At 42.8% G+C, this 18,006-nt stretch overlaps 1 protein-coding gene across 2 annotated transcripts in view; it reads left to right on the forward strand.

The window, feature by feature from the left end:
• The window catches only part of VSNL1 (visinin like 1), a 113,979-nt gene that overhangs the window by 40,336 nt on the left and 55,637 nt on the right, over window positions 1–18,006 (forward strand). For both annotated transcript variants that reach the window (XM_065928613.1, XM_065928614.1), the window contains exon 2: window positions 6,853–7,019. In XM_065928613.1, coding sequence (XP_065784685.1) covers window positions 6,858–7,019 — 162 coding nt within the window. In that variant the 5' untranslated portion in view covers window positions 6,853–6,857. The remainder of the gene's footprint in view (window positions 1–6,852; window positions 7,020–18,006) is intronic.

Genomic DNA, 18,006 nt, shown 5'->3' on the forward strand with positions numbered 1-18,006 from the left:
GGGAGTCCAGTTAGGCCGGGAGGATCGGGGTTCTCATCCTGGCTGTGCCATCAGTTGTTCGTGTGATCCTGGAGGAACTTTAAACGCACCAACCTACAACCAGGGGGCTTAAAACAGAACGACCCAGAGGCAAGTCTTTACAAGCTTTGATCTTCCCTGGTTGTGTGATTTTTAAAACCTTAATGCTAGTCCCTGGATCTTGAAACCACATCAAGGATGCCAGATGGAAGGCATGAGGGATTAGAGACAGTCTGTGCTTCTGTGGGCATTTTCTACCTTGATTTTCGTTCATGTTTTTCATCAGTGATTCCCAAATTGACTGAGAATCATATTTACCTGAGTTGCTTGTTCAAAGTACAAGCTTCCTTCTAAGTGAGGGTCTCTTGAAGCTGTATTTGTAACAAAATAACCAAGGATGATTCTTGTACGTAGGCAACTTAGGGACACATTGCTTAAGAATTTTCACCTGGGGACCAGTCATAGGTAAAATTGCCTGATGGGAATTTCTCTCTCTGTCCCTTGTGCTCCCTGACTTTCAGCTGTGACCCTTCATTTCAGCAAGTCCCACATTCCAAGAGGTGTCTATTTCATCCAGTTCTGAGCCCTTCAAGGCTGGAACCATGTCTTCTTTTTTACATTCCCCTGTGCCCAGCACAGGGCCTTTTTCACAGACGATGCCTATAATGTCCACTGAACTGAGTTGGCCAGAGAGTTTCTATCTTCCTCAGTTAACCAGACCATCAGTCATTATTGATACAAATCCATGCCTTTAGGGACAAGGAGAGGAGAATTTGTAGAGACGTGCCACAGAGAAGACAGCTTGGAAACTGAGCCTTGCAGAAGGAGTAAGATTTGAGCAGGCTATAAGAACAAGAAAGGGGAATCCAGGCAGAAGTTTAAGCATGAACAAAGCCAGGCTCCTCCAATTATTTCCACGTTCAGGTAAGGATGCCACAGCCCAGAAAGAAAGCTGGATGTAGTCTTTGGAGGCAAGCCAATTGGAAGTCTTTAGCTTGTATTTTCGTACTTACTTAGATTGCAAATCAGTGATCAGTGGGGTTGGAAGGACCTTAAAGATTATCTTGTGCAACTCACTCACTTTTCACTCATTCAGATCTGGCCCAAGTAACCTGACACTAGAACCACCTTAACTTCATTCAAGATTCCTTCCATACCGGGGACTGTTGTATGTTCCTTAGGCCTTCCACCTGAGCCCCTAAAGATCTTTCATCCTCCGATCTGAACTCTATTTCCAGGACTATTTCCCTATCAATGGTGCTCATCCTGCTGTCCACCTGCATGTGAGGTGGCCCCATCCCCATCTCAACCCCCCAGTCTTTACATGAGTCTCACGGAGATTCAGCAAGGCTGATGGCCGGGTTCCTGGGACAAGCCAAGTGTGCTATTCTGGGTGCCTCAATGCACACAGCAAGCCTTGGTGTGACCTGAGAAGCTGGGCTTAGATGTCAGAGTAGGCAGGGGACATGTTCAGGGCAATACACGCACACACACACGCACACACACACAGACACACACCACACAAAAATATATTTAATTTGAATCCTCTTCAAGACCAAAAGGGTCTGTGGAGGAAAGATGGTCAGGGGAGCTTCTCAGGCCTTCTAGGGGTCTCTTCCCCCTTCCAGGAAGTTTCCCAGTTCTCTCCTTAGAGCATTCTTACATGTCTCACCTCTTCTGTGCTAGAAACCTGTTATCCAGACAGGGTAGGAAATGGATGAGAAGTGGCCAATCGCAAGACAGGAAGACCAATTAAGAGGTGGTTGCATTATCCAGGTAAGAGATGACAATCTGGAAACCAGTGGCGTTTGAGACAACCCAATTACTCTGTACTTGTAGCTCAGCTTGTAAAGAATCCACCTGCAATGCGGGAGACCTGGGTTTGATCCCTAGGTTGGGAAGATCTCCTGGAGAAGGGAAAGGCAGTGTTCTGGCCTGGAGAATTCCCTGGCCTGTACAGTCAGTCCACGGTGTCACAAAGTGTCGGACACGATTGAGCAACTTTCACTTTTCACGCTTTTTACTAGCTGTGGATCTAAGGTGAATTACTTCATCTTTCTAAGGAGCTTCAAACTCCTCACCAATAAAAGGGATGATAATTATCTCTTCGAAACAGCATTGTTATGTGGGTAAATATTGTTACACAAAAGCCTTTTGCAAGCTGTAGTGTATAAAAACATGGTCTTTTCTGGTTATCATTTGCACTTTGGTGCCTTGCCCATGGGTCTGTTACTGGTGGTCTTCTCTTGCCCATCAGAACCCTTCCACCAGTCCCATGTTGTGCCTAGCGCCAAATCGCTCTCTATGATAACTCAAACCATGAGGAGTGATTTGATTTGGGGCTGGGCTGCCCTTTATCTTATAGCCTGGAACCCTAGCCTAAAAATAATACACTCCTGTTTCTGTTCCCTCGCTTCTTAGGTAACAGACTCTCAAATACCGACTGACTTTCAGGTAAAGAATCCACAGAGCCAACATGCCTTGACTCTTTAGAAACAAGCTGGATGGAATTCTGTGTATTTTCATACTTAAAAAACTTATGTTGCAATCAGTGAACGGTGGGGTTAAAAGGACCTTAAAGATTATCTTGTCCAACCCACTCATTTTTCAGTTGAAGAAACTGAATAACAGAGGAGAAAGAATCTTGGCCAACATCACAGATTTAACTAGAAACAGAGCGAGGATAAATACTCCCCATTATGTCATGGAAGCTTCAGGGAACATGTTAAGCTTTACTATACTTTTTACCCTTCCTTTCATCTCAATCTCATAATGAAAGAGACTACTTGGCCCACATCATTGCAACTCCAGCATGGTTGTTGCTGTTCAATGGCTAAGTCATGTCCAGCTCTTTCAGACCCCATGAACTGCAGCTCACCAGGCTTCCCTGTCCTCACTATCTCCTGGAGTTTGCTCAAACTAATGCCCATTGAGTTGGTGATGCTATCTAACCATCTCATCCTTTGCCACCCCGTTCTCCTTTTGCCTTCAATCTTTCCCAGCATCAGGATCTTTTCCAGTGAGTCAGCTCTTTGCATCAGGTGACCAAAGTATCAGAGCTTCAGCTTCAGCATCAGTCCTTCCAATGAATATTCAGGATTGATTTCCTCTATGATTGACTGGTTGGATCTCCTTGCAGTCCAAAGGACTCTCAAGATTCTTCTCCAACACCACAATTCGAAAGCATCAATTCTTTGGTGCTTAGCCTTATTCATGGTCCAACTCTCACATCCAAACATGACTACTGGAAAAACCGTATAACTAAGCACCATCTTTGTACCAAATACTGAGGATGCTAAGACAAAGGCACAGGCCCTGCCTTCAAGCAATGTAGAATGTAATGATGAAGACAGACAAGGAAACAATCTCTTAGAAGGGCAGGCTGTTTTCTATACAGTTAAATGAAATATTCCTCCCATCTGCCATCTGCACCCTATGTTTATACTTATGGTTGCACTAACTTTCCTCATGTATAGATTATTATGAGGCTGATTTTCCCAGAAAGAAACATACCAAATCCCATAACTTAATGAAGACCAGTGACCAGCTCCTTTATAGTGGCTCATGTATCCTTCATTCACTCCCTCAAAAAATATTTGTTGAGCATCTAGTGTGAGGTTCAGTTCAGTTCAGTTCAATTCAGTCGCTCAGTCGTGTCTGACTCTTTGCAACCCCATGAATTACAGCACACCAGGCCTCCCTGTCCATCACCAACTCCCGGAGTTTACTCAAACTCATGCCCATCAAGTCGGAGGTGCCATCCAGCCATCTCATCCTCTGTCATCCCTAGTATGAGGTACCAAGCTGCAAAGATTAAATAAAAAATCTGTTCTCTCAAGCAACTAACAATCCAGTAGAGAAATAATGATCTTGGAAGCTTTTATTAGGGAAGGGAGATGCCTAGGACAAAGGAAAGTCCTTTGGAAAGCCTTGGAAAGTCCACAAAGATTTCACAGACGAGGTGGTATGTGAAACTGAGTACTTAAAGAAGTATGCTAAGCAGACAAAGGAGGATGATATTCCAGGAAAAGAAACAGCACATGCCAAGCATGAATGTGTAGAAGCATGCAAGTCCTGGGACCTGTAACAGTTGATTATTGCTGACATGTGAAATGAAAAGACAGGATGGTAGAAAATGAGTTTATGAATAGGCAGGATTGTGCCATGCTAGCAAGCTGGGCTAAATCCTGTAGACAATGGAGGGCTGCTGAGGGTTTTAGGGAGAAGATCAGATGTTGAGGTTTGCATTTCAGAAATGTTGTCAAGCAGCCATGCAGAAGGCAGGCTACAGTCAGAGAACCCAATGACGATTACTAATCCAGGCAAAACCTGAGAAGGGCAGTGGCAGGCTGCTCAGATCCAGGCCAGAACTTGATTTTCTATATGATTCACTTATTTCCTGGCACACCTGAGAGATGATACTGACCATGACCCATAACCAAGTTGCATGAGGTTATGTATTTGAGTCTCCAAAACTGTGATTCATGACGCTAATGGTGTTCCCCTTGTGTGTAAGAGGCCATACTCTCCTGGGTCAACTGAACAGTTTAAGGCATCACAGTGATCCTTGGAGAATCCAAGTTTCCTTGCTCCAGAGAGAAGCTGACACTGTTGACCTTCTAAAGGCCCTTGGGAGAGCAGGTTTTTAATAACGCTTAATCCATTTTCCCGTCATTCACATAAACTCACTTCTGAGATTGTGGTTTTGGCAAATCTAACAGGCTTTTCCAAACAAGAGCCTGGCAAAGTGATTGCTCTCTCATCCCTTCTTTCACCGCCAAAGGACACTGATTCAAACCTTCCTGCTTCTGCTCCTGTTCCTTCTCCTGAAATATCGTCCAACCACCTATCTCTCAGTAGTTTTGCACTGATGTCTTCCTTACAGTTCCAGGTTCAAATTCTAGCTCTGGCTGTATGACTTGTACAAGAAAGCCACTCTAATCACTTGCTCACTTGTCATGGGGCTAGTGGTCAAGTTTATGAAGTGTTCAACATACTGTCTACCCCCCAGTCACTGTCAGGGCTCAGTAGCTATTCTTATTAGGTGAGATTCTAGTTCAAAAATGACAATTTGTACTTCTCTCTGAGAAGAGCAAAGAGAAATACTGAAAGGTTGGGTAATACATCTTTTGATTAAAACCATGAATTACAGTTTTCTTACCCAGATTAATTAAATCTGACACCTGAGTACCCACTTGATTTCCATATCCAGCTGTGGAATCCCGCAGAAACTTATAATTAAGAGACAGTTGCTAATAAGAGACTTGGAACTTGAAATTAAGACCAAAAATAAGTAGAGAAATTTCGGAGGTCATGGTTGCTGATCCTCGGGGCCTTTTCTCAAACAGAAGCATTTGAAAGCAAATAGCCATCTTAACAGCATTTTTTTACTGTGTCATATTCTTCCCAAGAGGAAATCTTCTCCTGAAAGCAGCAGAAGTGGTTTGGTTTCATTACAATGAAAGAATTGTGCAGTGTTAGGGCAGGCTGCTGACAATGGGTGTGGAATCTGTTTTAGAAGAAGGTAAAATAATAATAACAACGAGGTATGTGGTAAGATTACACCTCTTGGTCTCTTGCAAGTGTAGACCTGCTGAAGGTCTGGTAGAGAATTTGTCTCCCGCACATAAAAGGGCTAGGTCTGCTTGGGTAAATTCTTCTAAACCTCTATCTCCTCTAACAGGACTTTAAAGATCTTGTGATATACTTCTTTTTCTGGTGACACCTCGTATTTTCAAGTCTAACCTGATTTTTAAATCATTCTGGTTGATTTGTTTTGTTTTCATTCTTTTTTGTTACAAAACAACAACATTAAAGGGGAAAAGTTTAAATCATCTTTAATTTTCCTTCACTAATTTTGGAATAATTTTTTGTCTTTGTTTACCTACTTATTTCTTAATTAGTCATCACAGTAAATCTGAAAGAGTTTTTTGTTTTTTTAAATGTGTGCTTTATTGGGAAAGAAATTGAAGATAAAGCAGATAATTAATATTTATCTAAGCAGCACAAAAGATAAATGGCCAAATCAGGGATAACTCTAAATCTAGGCTGTGCCTACCTACACTTGAGAGTGATGTTGGTCACACAACCTGGCATGTGATTGATATATTTTATATTTTATTTTATGCACTATTATTTTTATTTACTAACAGTAATAATAAAAGAATGAAACTATATCAACTGAAATTCACTAACCAATCTTAAAAAAAAAAAAAAAAAAAAGCTACTCAGAGGTTGTCAACACTGAAGGCAGTGTTGTAGGAAGTCTCTGAAGATGAGAAGAGAAATAGAGAGCTAATGTGACTAGTAAAAATGAGCTGTTTCCGTTTGAAAAAGAAAAAACAGTAGAAACTTTCGAATTAGAACAACCACCATTGCTGATCATGTTTTCAAAGCCACTTTTTGATAATTTGCCTATAAAGCCTTATTGTTCTTGTCAATAGCCCCACTTAGCAACCCTGCAAACTAAATGCAGAATTAGGTATCTGGGCAGTAAGTGCTAAGGAATCATAATTCATAAACTGAGATTATAAACAGTTTCCATATACTTTACCTGAATAGCATAAAAGGAGATGATTGGATTTCCTTGTGGGAGTCAATGTGTGTAAAAGATGACACATGACGAAGGAAGATGAAGTCAATAGCCTTTTGAGAAGTATTTTTCATGCATCTCTTTTCTAGAATATCAAATAGAAGGAAACAGACGGGTAGACTGATCAGACACACTGGAGGGACATCCAACCAAGGGACTGCTCAGAACTCTAGCTTGGCTCCTAATCAAGCTTGAAATGATCACAACCACAGCACTAATTGCATTAATTTGCTTTTCTTCAGGCAGAATGGGGAAACAGAATAGCAAACTGGCCCCCGAAGTGATGGAGGACCTGGTGAAGAGCACAGAGTTTAATGAGCATGAACTCAAGCAGTGGTACAAAGGATTTCTCAAGGACTGTCCAAGTGGGAGACTGAATCTCGAGGAATTTCAGCAGCTCTATGTGAAGGTAAGTTGTTTTTCAACCTTTTTAAAAAGTTTTTCAGGCCAGAAAACCTTCTCTTCATCAACTATAGCTTCACATGGAATTATAACTCCAAGTAGCCTATTTGTTTCAACTCTGGTGGTTTTCCACCCCAAAAGAAAAATGGTCATTTTTTTTTTTTTTAATGTAAAGGAATGTGTTTTGTGCCAGAGATAAGTCAAGCAATTTCTGAACAAGAAGAGTAATTGTTCAATCAAAACACCAAACAGAGTTCAGACTTTGACAGCATCTGGTAAAGAAGAGTAAAAATCTCAGATAATAGTGTTTGCTGATGATTATGAACAAGCAGCTAATTGCATTGTTTGGCTTGTTAAAGGTATCTACTGGTTTCTCCAGCTTCCCTGGTAGCTTAGCTGGTAAAGAATCCGCTTGCAATGCAGGAGACCCCGGTGTGATTTCTGGGTTCAGAAGATCCCCTGGAGGAGGGCATGGCAACCCACTCCAGTATGCTTGCCTGGAGGATTCCCATGGGCAGAGGAGCCTGATGGGCTAAGTCCATGGGGTCGCAAAGAGTCAGACATGACTGAGCAACTAAGCCCAGCACAGCACACCTCAGTTAAAGAGGAAATGCACGGGAGGGCTTTTGCAACAAAGGTTCCTTTATTTACAGATAAGAAAAATATATAGATCCCCATAGCTTTGAATTTAAAAGGAAGTAGGGAGTTCTGATGTATATTAAGGTCAGCATGCATGGTCTTCTATCATTTTATCAAGTTCTAAAATATGAATTCTTCCCAGCATTTTCTGTTTAGAAGTTAAAATTCCCCTGTTGTTGTTTAGTGACTAAATCAGGTCCAACTCTTTTACAACCCCATGGACTGGAGCCTGCCAGGCTCCTCTGTCCTTGGGATTTCCCAGGCAAGAATACTGGAGTGGGTTGCCATTTCTTTCTCTTGGGGATCTTCCCAACCCAGGGATCCAACCCTTGTCTCCTGCATTGGCAGGCAATTCTTTACCACTGAGCCACCACAGAAGCCATGGACAGTAGACAAAACCATTCCATGAAAGGTATTTGTACTGCAGTGGTGATGTTTCGGTTTTTCTGAGTTTATCAGTTGTATTGGTTCTAGATTTGGCATGATCTAAGACATTCCGTTTTATTTATACTTGGATAATTTGAGGCTTGTGGAAGAAACGCATTGTTTTTCTTTTAATTTTTTCTTACTAAAATACCAATATATAATAGTGCTCTTAGCATTTAAATGCAGCAAATACCAATTTGAGCAATATGAACCATCCACATGCATGTATGTGTGTTGGGATGATTATATAAAATATTAAACATTGTCATTCTCTCCTGAAGTTGAACGTCTCACATAGCCTTTGCTCCAGCAATACCATCCTGTGCATATAAAAAAGATATACGTAAGATTGCTCATAGCTGCACCGTTCACAATAGCAAAACCAGGAAACAACCCGAATGCCCATCAAAAGGAGAGTGGAAAATAAACTGTGGTATTCTCACACAGTCACCCAAACAGTTGAACTTCAGCAACACTGAAACATTAAGTGCTGAAAGTCAGTCTCAAAATACTTTAAATTAAACACAGACAAGATAAAAATATATTTTATGGAACTACAAATAAAAGCAATAAAATCACACAAAAAAGAAAGCGAGAGAGTGATGAAGACAAGATTAAAACCTATGGTTGCCTCCCATGCATGAGAGGCAAGGGGTGAGATGGAAGTTTAGCCACGTGGTTAGATACAGATTGTGTCAGAGTCTTAGCCACAGCTTTGGGGGCTGGGTTTGCAGGTGCTTATTAAATTATTAATTTTATTAATGCAATAAGCATGGACCACTAGTGAATGTCAAGAATCCATGAGTATCATGAATCCAGTGCTGACCCCCTGAGAGCGCGAGGTATCTATAAAATTCTCTCTTTGCATGTGTGTAGAAAGGACAAAAAGTGGCAAGTGTGCATGTTATAAGATCACTGTGACATTTCTAAGACGATCTGAGCCATTGGTTTTAGTGTGTAGAGATCTTCTATATGGAAGCACTGAGAAATGCATTTATCATTGACATAAGTAGGCATAAATTCCTTTTGCACAGAAAGGGGATGGTCATTTTCCTAAATTTTTACCCCACTCTTCATAGCTTTCAAAGTCACATCTTCTATCGTTTTATTACAGCAGTGAGCCTGTGCCTCCACATTGTCTTCCCTCAGCCCCAAGGAAAGTACAAATAAATGAGATTTGTCAAAGCCACTTTCCTACCAGGAAAGGTCATGCAGTCCGTCACTCTGTGTTTAAGAGAGCTCTGTGTACCTCGTTTCTCACTATTTGTTTACAGGGAGAGCAATTTTGCCTTTGAAGAAATAGTTCAAATGCAGGAGATGAAGTATTTTATTTACATGCTGGAGGGACTCCACACTGAAAATAAAATCCACCTCAAGATAAGGGAGGAGCGTGTTAAACATTAAACATCCCTCGGCATTTTATAGTACCACTGATGTATATGGACCAACATCAGCCCCCGTTTCTACCTCCCCCAGTCCACCCCAGAGTAGACTTTTTTCCAAGAAGGTGGAGTTTTATCCTGGTAGATGGAGTTTAGATTCTTGGCAGATTCTTAACAACCGTATTTAAACTCAGTCACTGCTCTGGTTATCAAATAGTCAGAAGGTAGGCAAAGTCTTCCTCTCCTTTGAGAGTTGTCCAAGGACAAAATACAAAAAAGAATCACAGAGGAAATATGCCACTTCTTTCTACAGGGAAAAAGAAGAAAAGAAAGAAAGACGGGTCTGATAGGTTAGAAGGGAGAATAACAGAGAAAGATGTGGTTTATGTAATGAAGGCCCAGGAGAAGGGCTGGGGAGAAAACTCTTCCCTTAATGCTGCTTGAAAGTACAAATGTTCACCAAGGCAGTCTTTATCTTGGTCAATAGGCATTTTTCAATAGTTGCTTCTGTCTCCAGCTGAATCCTGGAATCTAGCTGAGTGACCAAAGCCGCCGGTGGCCTCTGCCCCCTATCTGTGAGGTCAGCCTGGCACATTTACTGTTACTGACCTGACCCTTTTAGGCTTCAGGAGAGTCACCTCACTGTTGTAGAGTCAGCTGTGATGAGAACATGGGGAGGAGCAGGGTAACCAGAGAGGCCCCCCCACCCGCCCCCTGCAAGGCCAGGAACCACAAACCCTGAACTTCAAAAGACTTTGTATGCAAAATATAAAGAAATTCCATCCAGTCTCTCTTTAGGACTGTCCAAAACTGAAGTTCAGAAAAAGTAGATCATTTTCCCAGTGTCACAAGAAGAGTGGCTGTCAGGACAGACATTAAAGATGGGTACCCTGACTCGCCCAGCTGCACATGGCCCTGCCTGTCCCCTGGATTCTCTTGGCAGCCTCTCATCACCCTCCCTCCGAGTCCCTCCACCATACAAGCTGCTGGAATGGGATTTGAAAAACACAGGGCTGGGCATGGTCCATCCTGGTCTGTGGCTCATGTTAACTGAACCAGGCTCGTTTGCCTGACACACGGCAAGCCAAACACTGAGATGCTGAGGTTTGTGGCAGGGAAAGAGCTGACTCAAGACAGCCAACCAAGAAGCTGATTCACAAAACAGCCAAGCAAGGAGACAGAAGAAGGAATCTCAGATCCACTTCCTTGAAGGCAAAGGGTGTGAGACATTTTTATATAAAGAAGCGAAGCTGTCTGAGGCCTGGGGCAAGGTGATGGGAGGTAGAGAAAAGGTGAGTTATCAGCATTCGTGCAGGTGTCTGGGTTACATTCTTCTTCATGGGATGCATGTTCAAAAATGAAGGTGCTTTAGCAAGATCTGAGGGTGGAGAGTTTGGCCTTCCGACATCAAAAAGTCACTCATCAGACAACTGTGCAGGCCCAGTTTTAGGGTCAGTGGTCCCTACCTGCTTTCCTCAGCCTGACTAGACAGGAGCTGATGCCAGGTTTCTGGAAAACAGCTTAAGTGCCCATTGTTGGGCCCATACATCAGAGGAGTTATCTATAGGAGTGGTTAAATACTGTTGTGATATAGTACCTCGCTATGTGAAACTTGGAGGGTATGCAATTAAAGAAAAAAAAAAAACACTAAAGCAAGCTTAATCAGTAAAGGCAGGTTACAAGCAGGGTTGTTGTTGTTGTTGTTGTTTAACAATCTGTTCCCTTATCTGCTGTTCTGTAGAAGTCAAGGATTTCTGTTTCCCCTATGGGGCACCGTTTTGCAGGTTTCATTCATCAGTCCTGTAGAGCAGGAGACCCCAATCTCTAGGATTTAATGCCTGATGATCTGCGGTGGAGCTGATGTAACAATAATAGAAAGTATTGATAATAGAAATAAAGTGTGCAATAAATGTAATGCACTTCATTAGTCCTGAAATAATCCCCACCCCACCTCCTCCCCAGTCCGTAAAATTGTCTTCCACAAAAACTGTCACTGGTGCCAAAAAAGTTGGGGACCACTATTATAGGGAACAGTCAGCTCACTTCCATTCACATAAGACCTGGTGGCTAGCACAGGGCCTGCCACAGAGCAAGCATCAGTGTTTGGTGAGTGACCTGTAAATAATAAATGCTGGCTGTGTATCTCCTTTTCGGGAAGCCTTGTGGTGGAGGCATAGAGAAGTGGCTAAAGGATAGTCCTGCCTGCTCTGCAGGAACTCAGAAGCTAATTGTAGAGACACAGTTAACCACAAGCCAAGGCAGAATGACACTGATGCATGTTGCTGGGGCATGAGCGGAAGGGAGATGTAATTTCATGATGGCATATTAAAGTAAGAAGTTAATTAATGCAGTGCAAATAGCTTTATCTGTGCCATTTTTCTTGATTCCACTTGTTCAGTCACTAAGTCATCTCTTTGCGACCCCATGACTATACAGCACGCCAGGCTCCTCTATCCTCCAACACCTCCCAGAGTTTGCTCAAAATTCATGTCCGTTGAGTTGGTGATGCTGTCTAACCATCTCATCCTCTGTCGTCCCCTTCTCCTCTTGCCCTCAATCTTTCCCAGCATCAAGGTCTTTTCCAGTGTGTCAGCTCTTCCCTTCAATGGCCAAAGTATTGGAGCTTCAGCTTCAGCACTAGTCATATCAGCAATGAATATTCATGATTGATTTCCTTTAGGATTGACTGGTTTGACCTCCTTACAGTTCAGGGGACTCTCAAGAGTCTTCTCCAGCGCAATTCAAAAGCATCAATTCTTTGGCTCTCACAGGCGTTAATACACAGTATTTGACATACGTGCACTGCCACGTGTAAACCAGATAGTGGAAACCTGCTATATAGCACAAGGAGCTCAGCTCAGTGCTCTGTGACGACATAGATGGATGGGAGAGGGCGTGGGCTGAGAGGGAGGCCCAAGAGGGAAGAGATATGTGCAGACATACAACTGATGCATTTCATTATTCAGCAGAAACTAACACAACATTATAAAGCAACCATACTCCAATTTTTTTTTTTTAAAAAGAGAGTAAGTTTAAAAAAATCATGGGATTTAGAATCTGACGGACTTGAGATTCAATCCTAGCTGTGCTACATTTGCCAGATCTCTGCCTCTCTGAATCTGTTTCCTTATCTACATGATGAAAATAATAAGCCCTGTCCTGTCACCTCAGTGGTGAAGTCCCAAAGGAAAGAAAGGAAGTGAAAATGACTTGCAACCTATAACAAGATGTTTTTGCCGTCATGATAGATGATCCACTCATTTATTCTCAGGGAACCAAGATGGAAAATAGGTTTTATGTCCAGTGCCAAAGGCAGTGGCAGCATAGAACAGTCTACAAAGGAGGCAGTGAGGCTCTGTGGTGGTTCCATAGGAAAATGAGCCTGAATCAAATAGCGTTGTCTTCCATGTTTCCAGAGTAGCAGGACCCACCATGAGGCCACATCCCCAGCCCTGAGATTCTTAGCCACTGAGTTCTGTGTTTTCTCCAGCACGGTGGCCTCTCCCAGCTCCCTGCTACCAGGCAGAATAAGGCGTGGTGTTACAGGTCTTCTATATTCAGTTCTGCCAACCACTCGATGTCCTGACCCCCACACCTCCACCGGCTCCTACCTGCTCAGTCTCTACTGCATATCATTTTGCAGATGGAGAAAGAGATGCATTCTCAGAGGTAACTAAATAGCCAAAGGTTGTTCCTCTGGTTCTGTTCTGTACTCAGTTGCTCGGTCATGTCCAACTCTTTGTGATCTCATAGACTGTAGCGGTCCAGGCTTCTCTGTCCATGGAATTTTCCAGGCAAGAATACTGGAATGAAGTGCTATTCCTTCTCCAGTTGATCTTCCTGATCTGGGGATTGAATCTGCATCTCTTGCTTGTCCTGCATTAGCAGTCAGATTCTTTACCACTAGTACCACCTGAGGTCTAGCCCAATTCTCCTGAGCCACTGCTTTTCCACCAAGCAAAAACCATTGCACCAAATTTTCTCCTCAAGAGTGTTAAGTGTTAGGCACTGAGGCAGGTGGGAGGGCCCTAGAGTGCCTTTGAACCATCTCTAATCCAACAGTCTGAATTTTAGTAAAACTTATTTACATATAACAGAAAAGTTCTTGCCTAGTGATTCCATGTGTCCATCCAAGTGGTCATTTCCTGAAAAGCTCCTGTAACTTGGTTTTTAGAAAATACCCTTGCAGCTTATCCTTCAAAGAGTGGGTTTATCTATTCATTTAGTCATTCAAGGCCCATTTCCTTTATGCTTTCTGTAACATGTTCTCTGTCTTGGGTCTTGCCTTTGGTAATCTCAGGACCTGGTAGAGCTGGAATATCTTTTTTTTTTTTTTTTTTTTGTATAATGCTTTTCACGTCACAAAACTCTGTTTATTTTACAATAAAGTATAATTGGAATTCCATTCAATGAGCAATTGTCAGGGCCTAAAACTTAATACAAATCTTGACCCCAAAATTCTGATGATATAACTACCCAGAGAAAAGGATTAAAACAAATTTTTTTTTTTAAATGCTATGCTATCATAGAATCAGGAGCATCTAAACATTTGATGATAAAGACATTTTAATAGAACAAGAGAAATTTTCCAGATAATAACACATTATCACCTAATTCGCTAAAGGGCTCCCTGGGTAGCTCAAATGATAAAGAATCTGCCTGCAATGCAGGAGACCTGGGTTTGATCCCTGGGTTGGGAAGATCCTGGAGAAGGGCTTGGCAACCCACTCCAGTACTCTTGCCTAGAGAATTCCATGGACAGAGAAGCCTGGTGGGCCAGAGTCTGTGGAGTCACAAAGAGTCGGACACAATTGATTGATTAACATTACACATTACACCTAGTTTGCTTTATGGCTTTAGCAGTTTACTCTCAAATTGTGCTCTTATGTTTAAAAACCTACTATTAGATGGAAATATGACCTCAAAGATAGTCCTAACAGGGAAAACCCATATTTTGAGAGACACTGGCCTAGAGCCTAACCTGAGAGTATCCTGGGATAGACTCCTGAAATTCTATACACACTGTAATGTAAAATTTTGTATCTACACTCTCGGGATAACTTCCTCAGATTTGTTTTGTTTTATTTAGTTAGTTTTGGCTGTGCTGGCTCTCCCGTTGATTTGCAGGCTTTAGTTACAGCCAGCAGGGGCTACTCCCTAGTTGCAGTCCGTGGGCTTTTCATGTCAATGGCTTCTGTCGCAGTGGTTCCTGGACTCTAGGTTCGCAGGCTCAGTAGTTGTGGTGGCACACAGGCTTGGTTGCTCTGTGACATCTGGAACCCTCTCAGAGCAGGGATCGAACCCATGTCCCCTACATTGGTGGGTGAATTCTTAATCACTGGACCGCCAGAAAAGTCCCTTCCTCAGACTTATAAAGGGTTCTTTGCGAGCTCTCAAAATGTTGTCATCATTCAGTCGCTCAGTCATGCCTGACTCTTTGCAACCCCGTGGACTGCAGCATGCTAGGCTTCCCTGTCCATCACCAACTTCTGGAGCTTGCTCAAACTCACGTCCATTGAGTCAGTGATGCCATCCAACCATCTCATCCTTCATCATCCCCTTCTCCTCCTGCCTTCAGTCTTTCCCAGCATTAGGGTCTTTTCCATCAGGGTCTGAAAATGTTAAGGATGACCAAAGATACTTGTATCATTGACAGGCTGAACATTCTAATTTCCGTAACAGCAGAGTTATGGGATCTCAATGGATATGAGACAAATGGGGAAGATCTCCCTTCTATACTAGACTTTCAAATAAACTTTGCAGACAATAAAAGAACAAAAGTTTCTAGACTGTACTCTGTGAAATTGTTTTCAGGTTGTTGGGGATGCTTTCCTGATTCATTCAGGGCCCACTATTTAAGCTATATTTTGTCCAGAGCCCCATGAAAATGGGAAGGCCCCCTGGGGATGAAGTGTATCTGCTTGCTATTCATTCTCCTAAGCACCTATGTGCCAGATGCTGTGGAGGCTCTGAGTCTACAGAACACATCACAGATCCTTGACCTCAAGTGGTTATGATCTGGTCCTATCAAGAAGTCTATAGGTCGAGTGTATGAGACGTGTGTGTGTGTATGTGTTTTCAGTTGCTCAGTCATGTCTGACTCTTTGCAACTCCATGGACTGTAGCCTGCCGGGCTCTTCTGTCCATGGGATTTCCCAAGCAACAATACTAGAATGGTTGCCATTTCCTTCTCCAGGGAATCCTCCTAACCCAGGGGTCAAACCCTCATCTCTTGAGTTTCCTGCATTGACAGGCGGAATCTTTGCCATTAGTACCACCCGGGAAACCGCTATAAATGGGTAGGTGAATATATACATACATATGTGTGTGTGTATGTGTGATATATATGTGTTTTTTATATACACACAAACACATACACATATGGTACAGGGGCTATTGTTATCAAGGCCATGAAAGACAAGGAAGGACATGAAGGCCCAGGGAGAGCTGGTGGAGATATTGAAGCTGAGCCTCAAAAGAAGAGTGATTTGGACTTGAGGAGCTGCCAGTCTGTCTGGAAACTCCAAAATCCCAGTGACCAGAATCACAAAAGCTAAAATTTAAAAAAAAAAAAAAAAAACTATTGTATTTGAGAGCTCCTTTGCACAATGCTAGCAGGAGGCCCATCTGATTGAGCAAATTAGGTTGAAACAAAAGTACAATGAAACAACACACAACAAGCTCACTCACCAAAGCCTCTCGGCAGAAACTTGCTGAGATAATCTGGAAAACCAGCTGTTGAGGACAAAGCTCACACCCACCAGGACTCCACCATAGGCCTCCTCTCTGGTGTCTTCCCCTCTTCTCCCTTCCTCCCTTTCTTCCCTTCCTTTGTGATCGCTCTAAAGTGCATCAATCTGCCTGGGAGCTCACTTGATTCCCCATGACCGAGGAGCCAGACTTTGGACATAGTGTTTCCTCACTTGAAGCCATAGGAGTTGGACAGTCAGGAGGCCTGACCAGGGCTGCAGGGGGCCAGCAGAGTCAGACACGGGGGCCACCTCGCCAGCAGCATTCTCCCCTCCTCGCTGTGCTTCCCGTGTCCTCTGGGTCACATTCGGGAGCAAGCACCTGGAGCTGCTCTGTCTACTTGGCTGTGAGCCATATGTGCCACACCCAGCCATCCTTCTAAGACCAGCTCAGAAATCTTGTTGTAGCCACATGTTCCCGTAAACAAACTCACTCAGAAGGACAATGCAGTTAGCGGAGTGCAGTTTATTACACCGGCAGGCCCAAGGCAGAGTCTCTTCTTAGCCAAGGACCCAGACCAGTTTTTGTGAAAACCTTATATACTCTAAGCATATGTGTGCAAACCCACCTCCCTAAAATTCCGTGAAACTAGTCTGAACAAAGGAAAAAGAAAGATACAATCAAAGTTAACCCCTGATTCTTATGTCTTAAGCCTAGGTACTTAACAGTGGACAATTATCAATAGGCTTGTGGTCATACCCCAATAAGCATGATAGAATGCATGATTCTATTCGGTTACACAGATAATTAGGGTATTCTTTTAGGCAAGGGAGAGCCCTGGGGCTCTTCCTCCCGGGGGCCTGGTTTTCCAGTTGGTATGTCAAAGTCCACAGTCTGGCCCAAGATGGAGTCCTGCTTTCAAGATAGAGCCCGTTCTGTTTCCTCCTTCAGTCTCACCCTGGAAGAGCCTCTTTTGATCTCCTTACCCTCAAAGCCAGAAGAATCTCTTTCTCCTCTGAGTTCTTTGACTTTGATTCATCTGCATCCAGCTCAAGACATTATGGTTTTGCAACAAAATTCTGTAAGCTTTTTTCACCTTCTCTCTAAATAGAAGCCTTCATTCTCCACTGCTGTCAGTGTTTTGCCAGAATACACTTAAATGTGATGTGATTTAATGAGAAGGCTAGAAGTGTACCTGGCTCTTCCATTAGCTGGTCTTGTGAACTTGGGAATGTCTTATGCTTAAATGTTGTTAACTAAGTCAACAAACCACTCTGACCTTCAGACTCCTCAACTTTCAGATGGGGAGAATTACTCTGAGACCTGCTTATATCATGTGAGAGCCAACTAAAGTGCTTTGTAAACAGTGACTATCCTTGCCCAGATAAGACTGATCAGGACTTGACCTTAGGCACCTGGGCATGGGAAGGCTTCCAGATGCCCAATAGCCAGTCTTTTGGGCTGTGGCATCAAGAGCTGGCTCCCCTATCAGATATTTACCAAAATAAAATGTAACATTGCTTCTCAACACCTGATTCAAATCCATTTTGAAAATAACATTCTTGGCTCAAGAAAAGATTTTTGGGTAATCGGTTTTTGGGGATTCTGCTTGTTCATAAGAAGTAATTAGGAGCAGGCCTTGTTAAAAATTTGTTGGACAGAGTGATATACAGAAGCATTTTAATTCCTTTGGGAAATAGACATTACATAAGACACAAAATGTTATCCAGATTGGGCTGGTGAGAACATGGTAATTTTTAGTGAGAACCTGGAAATCCATTTCCACTTGGAATGTTTGCCAACATGATCCAGGCTGCTCTTCAGCTTGAATTAATGTGGAAAACAAGAGCTGGGGTC

The sequence above is a fragment of the Muntiacus reevesi genome, chromosome 3, assembly GCF_963930625.1.
Source record: "Muntiacus reevesi chromosome 3, mMunRee1.1, whole genome shotgun sequence".
NCBI lineage: Eukaryota > Metazoa > Chordata > Mammalia > Artiodactyla > Cervidae > Muntiacus > Muntiacus reevesi.